At 37.0% G+C, this 8,964-nt stretch overlaps 1 protein-coding gene across 1 annotated transcript; it reads right to left on the bottom strand.

The window, feature by feature from the left end:
* Positions 1 to 4,555: 4,555 nt before the first annotated feature.
* Positions 4,556 to 8,620, bottom strand: LOC116902874 (prolactin-inducible protein homolog). Its single transcript, XM_032905205.1, has 4 exons — positions 8,526 to 8,620; positions 7,013 to 7,115; positions 5,012 to 5,123; positions 4,556 to 4,680 (listed from the first exon to the last, which is right to left on the bottom strand). Exons 1-4 carry the CDS (start codon positions 8,618 to 8,620, stop codon positions 4,556 to 4,558), a joined length of 435 nt encoding a protein of 144 aa, XP_032761096.1.
* Positions 8,621 to 8,964: the final 344 nt, after the last annotated feature.

The following is an 8,964-nucleotide window of genomic DNA, read 5'->3' as shown; positions in this document are numbered from 1 at the left end:
ACATACTTTGAAACAGTGATCAGATTTACTTAATGTAAGCAGAAGCTCCAATTTTCACTCACCAAGCCTTGCATTGAAGTCCTGCAAAGCTACATCTTCAGCAACTCTCTATTTTCACTGTTTGTTTTCTTTGTCATTTTTTCCTTTTATTAAAAATAGATATTTTACCAAAGAATATATCCTGATTATGATTTCTCCTGCACCTGCTTTCCCTGGTTCCTCCCCATCTACTTTATTATCTGGATCTACCCGTTTTCTGACTCTCATTAGGGAAAAAAAAAGGGAGAATAAAAAAGAAAACATAATGAAATTAAACAAAACAAAATTAGTCAAAACAAACAACAAGAAGGAAAGGGGTCTAAGAGATGGCACAAGAAACAGAGACTCAGTTGTTTGTGCTCTCAGAAAAACATAAAAACAGTTAACTGGAAGCCATAATGTATACTCACAGGACCGACAGGATGAAAAAAAGAAGAACAAAAGTATATATGTAAAATAGAGTAAGGTGAGATTAAAAATAGTAATAGAAAATTTAGAAAGAAGAAATGCTCTGACGTGACATTATGATTCAAGAATTTCCCGGAAAGCCTTCAAATTCATGTTCTGTTGGTCACCTACTGCTGATCATGCAGCCTGTACTTTAGAGTAGTTCTTGCCTCAATTAAATTCCTTTGGAAAAAACTAAATTTTCGTTTGCAAGTGATTACCAATTGGAAATTGCTTTTGAGTTAGGGATGGAGACATGTGTTTACTTCTTTTAGGTCTAGGGCTGCATGCAGTTAAATCTCATTATAGTAATGATTTGTATTTACTCAAAGACTACTGACAATTAGGCTATTTCTTATACTCACTACCCATTTTTATATGTGCAATTATAGACACATGTTGGTATAATCTTCTTATATTATGTGAAGGTATGTTTCTGTATTTTCAATTGTTAATTCTGTACCAGCAGAGAGTTCAATGCTAGCAATGTACTAGTATTGTCAGTTATATGGCCCATTATAAGCCTTTTATTTATTAATATTTGTCATTCGTACCTACTCAGATGCTTCAAGTTCAGACAGTCCGCTATACCAAGAGACAATCTAGAATAGTGTCAGAGGTTGTGTCAATGGCAACTGGTTGTAGTAATGAACTGGTGGCCAATCACTTGGCAGGAAGTAGAGGCTGTACTTCAGGCAGAGAGAATGACCCATAGGACAAAAACAGATGTGGGAGAATCGGTAGGTGGAACTGCAAGCACCCATGGCTGAGAAGAGTAGCAGAATGCAGGAACATGAGGCCTAGCTCATAGCACATGTTGGCCAAGGACTGAACAAAATTCTGAACCAGTAATATATGCTTGCTGGCAATTCCCAGAGGACAGAGTTTAGAGAAACTTAGATACAGAAATAATTTTAAGCTTAAAAGCCATAAGAGAGAAATGGATAGAAATGTTTTGTAAGTATGCATAGATGCCAAAAATGGAAAAAAATCGAGAATAGATGGACATAGAAAGAAACATCAAATTTAAGAAAGTAAAATTTCAGAAAGGAGATAGTTAGATTAATAAAGAAAATATTTTCTGTGTTAAAAATGAAGGACACTATGGCAGAGGGCATTGGGACCTCATATAATTTTGTCTCAATTAGTAATATGGAATTCATTACAATACATTTGGTAATGATCATAGGTTTTTATGTCCTTTCTAAGATGGATCTGAAAAAAAAGACGTAGATAGAAGAGGACTAAGAAGTGGGATCCTATGTTATAAGCTATAGAACAAAAATTAGAAGATACTTTAAATCAGAATAATGAGTTTTCTCAAGCTAGGTCAGAAAAACCCAAAGTAAGCCTACCGTGCCTCATAGTGATGAGATTGCAGGAAGGCAATTGAGGCCCATTAGAAGACATATAATGTACTGATCCAGCCGGTACAAAGTCGATCAGTCCTTTGAGTGGGGATTATAGAAAAGACTGAGTAGACGACTCAAAGATAAAGGTTAGAAATCAGGAGGACTGTCCAGTCAATACTGTGACAACCATGAGTTTAATTCTTAATCTCTGCATACCTGGGATGAAGCCTACTTGATCATGATGGATGATCATTTTGATATGTTCTTGGATTCAGTTTGCGAGAATTTGATTGAGCATTTTTGTGTCAATATTCATAAGGGAAATTGGTCTGAAATTCTCCTTCTTTGTTGGGTCTTTGTGTGGTTTAGGTATAAGCATAATTGTAGCTTTATAGAAAGAATTGGGTAGTGTTCCTTCTGTTCCTATTTTGTGGAATTGTTTGGACAGTATTGGTATTAGGTCTTCTATTAAGGTATGATAGAATTCTGTACTAAACCCATCTGGTCCTGGGCTTTTTTTTTGGTTGGGAGACCTTTAGTGGGTGCTTCTATTTCTTTAGGAGTTATGGGGTTGTTTAGATGTTTTATCTGATCCTGATTAACTTTGGTCCCTGGTATCTCTCTAGAAAATTGTCCATTTCCTCCAGATTTTCCAGTTTTGTTGAATATAAGCTTTTGTAGTAGGATCAGATGATTTTTTTGAATTTCCTCAGATTCTATTGTTATGTCTTCCTTTTCATTTCTGAATTTGTAAGTTTGGAGACTGTCTCTGTGCCCTTGTTTAGTGTGACTAAGGGTTTATCTATCATGTTGATTTTCTCAAAGAACCAGCTCCTGGTTTTGTTGATTCTTTGTAAAGTTCTTTTTGCTTCTACTTGGTTGATTTCAACCCTGTGCTTGATTATTTCCCCCATGTATGCCTCTTTGGTATATTTGCTTCTTTTTGTTCTAGAGCTTTTAGGTGTGCTGTCAAGCTGCTAGTGTATGCTCTCTCCAGTTTCTTCGTGGAGGCACTCAGAGCTATGACTTTCCTCTTAGCACTGCTTTCACTGTTTCCCATATGCCCACAGTCTGTATTTCTTCCTTATTGGGATGATACAGTTTTGATTTTATCCTTTTAAAAAATGTTAAATATTCTCTCTTTTCTTTGTGCTGTAATTTGAACTTTTGGATCCTCAATATCCAGCCAAATACTTTACCAATGAACTATATCATATGTCATGTGGGCTTTTTTGGTGTTATGTACATATCACTCCCCAAAGGTGTTGAAATGGGTACTTTCATAAGAAATTAAAAGAAGTTAGGTCAGTATTTCCTGAGATTCCTGTTACTGAAGACCATTTTCTACTGAAATTCTCCTTTTTCCTTTGACTACAGCTGAACTGTGGGAGAGATTAATGATTGTTCTGGAATTTGGTTGATTTTGAGTCTGTCAAGTAGTGTGGAGATACTGTATACCCATCTTTATCTTTGTCTGTGCTTAGGCTGCTCAGGAACGTTCTATCACCTGCTCCCAGTAATCCTGTATACCATTGTCTGGCACTAAGCTGGTTGGGTATATGGAGATGTGGGAAGGGGGAAGTGGAAGAAGCAGGGTGTGAATGTGAGGGTTGGTGGGGTGGGATATGGGTGGGCTTGTGTATCTTTCATCTTCAGATGTCCTTCCTACAACTTTGCTTCAGTTTGTCTCCACTATTTGTATAGGATTAATATCTGAAGCTCTCACCATGCCAGTGTATCCAGACCCCTGTGTACTTCTTTTGACCATGATGTCATTCTCTTCAAGGCAATGGGTAACATATATTTTGTGTGGACAGTATGACATACATTTTGGAAGAATGACTGTTAAATAGCACTGTATCCTTGCTGGAGAGTATATACTGGCCCAGGAAACAGGGAGTGTAAATGTTATCTCTTATCATCACTTTCAGTTGTGAACGTACTGGAAGATTGTATGCAAAGTATTTGATAAAGTAATGTCAGACCATTGTCGCAAAGCTTTTGCCAATTTGTATACTCCCACTAGAAGTGTATCATGTTTCCAGTATCCCTTTATTTCACACACAGGTACACACACACACACACACACACACACACACACACACACACACACACACAGAGAGAGAGAGAGAGAGAGAGAGAGAGAGAGAGAGAGAGAGAGACTCAACTCTTCAAATTTTCCTTTCTGAAAGAAACTGAAAGACACAAAATGACATGGCATTCCAAATGCTCCTTAAGCTCTGAGCCTTTTTTTTGGCCAGTAGTTGAAAAAAAAAGAAAGGTATAGATCAGATAGTTTGGACAGGCAGAAGAAATGTAGTATAACTTGAGATATTTCCTCAATTCCACTTTGACTTTTTGGTATTACTCTGCAAACAGCTGCTCATCTTATCTTTGGGCATTTTCTCTTCCACATTAAGTGGTGAGAACCGATTCACACCTCACTCACTAGGATTTGTACACTTATTATATCACTTTTGTTGAATGTGTCCTGGAAAGACAGTGTTAAAGAAACCTCTGGCTGTCTGAACAGATAGAGTACTAATTTGTGAAAGAAAGATACAGAGTTCATTGTGAAGTTGTAGACGTTCATCAAGCAGAATCGTACCAGAGTTCATTTCACCTATTTTATTTGACAACAGATGTACATACATGAAAGGAACACTCTTCTCCACAGGAAGATTGGTGACATGGATGTATGGGGCACATACTCCAGTTCATGATACAAAGATCTTTTGTGTAGCAGTCCCTATGTAGGAAGTTACTGGAGATATGTTTTCATTGTTAGGACATATGTCCTTAGCTGGAACAACTTCTGCCTTCCCTTGTAAGGCAGTATTGGCTACAGGAAAGAAAGCCAAAGTATTATGTCATGAGCTCTACATAGCTTCATCCACACCTGCCTCTGGATTTAGCAAAGTCTGATTTCACTTCCTTTATGCAAAGTAAAAATTGTTGCTTGAACTCCCTTTATTCAGAGTCAGTGTCCTCTGTCACACACCCCCTCTCTTTCTCTCTCTTTTACAGTTTGGTTTCTCATCAGTATACAGTCACTCCCCACCCCATTTCTTCCTGCCAGGACCTGGTTTATTTTATTTTCTTCCCACTCAGATCCATGCTGACAATCATTGCTATCCAATATTCATAAGCAGGTAGGAAATGTTACCACTTACCAAAGACTTGAATGTCCCAAAAGTAGTTGTTTACATCGCAAAGGCAGGAAGTGTAAATGGCATGAGAAGAAATGTATTTGATGTTTGGGTTGCTCACAGTACTGACTTTCACCTGAGTGAAGAAAGAGAGCTTTCAGCTGAGTGAAGAAAGTGAAGAAAAGTGTCAACATAGAGACAGCAGTCTGGGTTTGACCATTCAGCAAAATATGAAATTCACAGAGCCCTATGGGTAAGGAGGCCTAAGTGTTTCCTCCTAGCTATCAGAATACAGTAGATGTTTAGCAGGTTTTTGGTAACTTCTTAGTCAAAATCAAATTTAGCTCCCATTCAATGTAAGAAGAAAAACTACTGATTTTTGAGGGTTGAGGTGAGGCATAGTGAAGGTCTGAAATCTAAACTGCTTTTTTTTAAATATGTCTCTACCCATGGGAATGAAACTACACGGGCGGTCATGTTTAACTCATCAGTTGATTGTATAATAGATTATAAAGAATTTTTTAGTAATGTAATGGCCAAAGAGTATATATTACTGTTGCATTGTGTTTAAAGCATTAGCTGGTTTTCATCTAGCCTGAGGCTGCAGATTTCCAAATCGGAGTCAAAGATAATTAACATAAACCTCTCAAGAACCAAGAAGGGTTTTAATACAGGAGACATCAGATTGTCTACTCTAAGGTAGTGAACTAAATATGACAAAGAGGAACAAGCAAACAGATTTTATAGGTCAAACTCTCTGTCTTTGGCTTTCTAGCTTGGTGCTGCCTTAGTACTTGTTACACTGTGTCTTATTTTTGTCATTGTTACATGAAAGGATTGATACCTGTATCTCTTACAAGAGTTTGTGAGTCTTTGTACTTTTTGAATGAAAGGTATTACTTTACACATAAAATAGCAGGTTTATTGTACAAATAGAAACAGACCCAGGTTGAAAGTTCTTGACTGACTAGTTTTAACATATTGATTTTCTTCAGCGAAAGTTATAAATTTTTCAGTCAGTGGTCAAATATAAGTAATGACTTCTTCTGCATGGCTTAAGTAGTATACGCTGCTAAAAATCCAACAGAAAGAACTACTGAGTATCTACCCAATACCAAATCAAAAATCTTTTCTTTTAGCATCATTTTTATCTGGGTAAATATCCAGAAGTCCTATATTTCTACCGTGGTTTTTGGCATAAGTAAAATTTTCAATTCTCTTTTATCATGATTTTTTAATTCAGTTTGAAAAAGAGATTTATTTATTTTTATTTTATGTGGGTCAGTGGGCATGTATGCTCAATGTCCACACAGACCACAAGATGGTGTTGGATGCCCTGGAACTTGACTGCTGTGTGGCCATAAGTCACCAGGAGTGCTCTTAACTCATGAAGCATATCTCCAACCCTCAAACCTTCTATTTGTATCTCTTTTCTAAGAGACAAAAGATAATTTCAAAGGAATTGGTAAGGAAATTGAGCAGGAGGTAAAGAACTTGGAACAACTGAAGATGAAAATAGATTGAGGAAGGTGAGGACAATGTGTGTCTGTGCTTATTCGGGGCAAGTACGGCTTCACATTGAGGGACAGTTCACAGTCAACTCACTCCTATATTTCTTAGAGCTGTGTGCATCTTGTTGCTCCCCCATCATTACTGCATGAGGTGGTGACAGCAGATGAGTGGAGGTGGAAACAAGACTTCAAGAGTGTTTCCTGGTCACTGCCACACTGTCAGACTTATCTTTATTGCTTGGCCATTTTCCTTGATTTTCAGTCTAAATTTTCATCTTGTTTCCTTGTGAAGACCCTTAGCCCACAATTAAAAGTTGCCACCAGTCATCCTCATAACACTAATATTTTACCTTTAGGATAGAATTTGTAATACACATATTTCTAAAATAATATCTCTGAGTTTCAAATCCAGGAACATAGAAAACTAAAAGGGGCAATTTTAGAAAAATATTAAATCATTGAAAGTTTTATTGTAACACTTCTTTTTCATGTTATCTCTCTATTGATCACTTACCGCCATACATTGGTCCACATTATTTTTAACCTGGAGTGTTGCTGTAAATTCGTTTGCCTTTTTCAGTGGAGACACTATCAGTTCTAGTGAAAGTGGATTGCTCCTGTATGAGTAGAAAAGGTAGAAACACCAAATCAGATTGAAGTCAAAGACTGAAGAGTTCTTATATGGACAGGCAGACAGAGTTTCAGGTATCAAATGTCAGGGAGATGTGGTAAAGTTCAACACTTTGCTCTGGAAGGACCCTTTGCACAGGATTTCTCCCAAAGCATTCCATATTTCTTTCCAATACACATTCAATATGATGAGGCAAATAGAAGTCAGACTAGACTGTCCTAGTCCTGACCACATGAGGACCTGGGAAAAAGAAGCTACTTTTTCTTTTCTGTCCACAGTCATCATTTCAGGGTGGCGATTTATGACTTCAGAGTCTACCTTGGTGCATTCACCTTTCTGTTTTCCTTCTACAATATTCTAAAAGTCCTCCAGAGCTCTCTTTCTTCCGAAAGTAGAACTTGGAGAAGGATATTATATGCTCAGGGTCTGCCAAATTTGTCATTTAATGAACCTGTCCTCACAGTAAAATCTCATGCTCCTCAGTACATTATTCACTTCACTGCTCTTTAGGCCTGACATAGGGAACATAAGACATTCTAGTTGACAAAAGTTAGATTCCTATCTCAAGTCATCTTGACATTATTCCCTCTGTTGCCCAGTCTTCTGCTTCCCTACTAAAACTTCCTTGGCATATAACATTTCCCCATCTAAACCTCCATGGTTTCCTTACCATCTAGTAGATTCTCCTTTCCAACATGATTCTTCACAGTGCTACTAGACATTGATTTCCACTTATCAAATGTTGTAGAAAAGTTTACATTCCATTTTCTCTTTGAAAGAACTGGAGTCTGGTTATTTGTCCCCTATTTAATCATAGACTTAAAAGAATAATTTTACCACACAATGAAGCTTATGTAAAGAAACGGGTTTGTTTAAGTAATTCTGCTTCAGGTTTGGTTAGCACAGCCCTGCTTAGAATTGATGAGGACATAGATAATTATTGTACAATTTAGATAATTCTTCTATTGATGATTTATTAGCTTTGTTTTTGTGTTGAGACAAAATGTTTGTCTGTCACCAGGTGAGTCATGAACATATAGTCCTTTGCTTCTGTTCACCAAATTTAGAAGTACAGATGAATGTTAACCACAGCTTAACCCAAAAATATAAACTAAGCCCATCTCTCTTCTCATACTTGCCATATTGTTAGGAAAGAGTGTGATATAACCAAAGACTACACTGTATTCTAGGCAGAAAAGTCAGTTTGCACACAATATTTCAGTTCTTACCAAGATATTTAGTCACAGAATATAGTCTTAAGAAGCTATGTATTGTTTCACAGTTTAGAAACTTGAAAAGTGAAACATAGGACCACAAATTTCAGGAATACAGTATGGATAACCACCAACTGGGAAAATATTTCTAGGAAGGTGATACAGAAAAGAGAAGGTCTTACCAAATGTCCTGACCAAAGGCAGTCTCCAAAAATAAGCACAAAATCAAGAGATGCATAACAGCTCTGGGCTGATAGAACATTTGAAGAGAAGACATGCTGTAAGAGTTGACACTCAAGCCTTGGCCATCTGAAACCCAGATCTCTCCTTTTATTTTGCAGCAGGAACACAAAGAAGCAGTTGCCAGGTCTACTTAAGTAAAATTGTCATATGTTAGGATGCCTCCCAATGCCACCTTGTTTATTCTTCTGTAACAAAGGTCAGTATCCAGCTGGATCTTCAAACTGGATTAGACTGAATAAAAAAATGAGATATTTCTCTTTTGTCAGTATGAATTAGAATGTTCTTAGATTATTAGAATTGACCCTGTCCCATTTTTTTTCTAAACAAGATCTTTTCTTCTTTATTTTTTGCTTCCTAATCTGTTCTTATTCTGGAAAT

Source organism: Rattus rattus, chromosome 6, assembly GCF_011064425.1.
Source record: "Rattus rattus isolate New Zealand chromosome 6, Rrattus_CSIRO_v1, whole genome shotgun sequence".
Classification (NCBI taxonomy): domain Eukaryota; kingdom Metazoa; phylum Chordata; class Mammalia; order Rodentia; family Muridae; genus Rattus; species Rattus rattus.
This window is presented reverse-complemented; position numbering and strand designations above follow the sequence as displayed.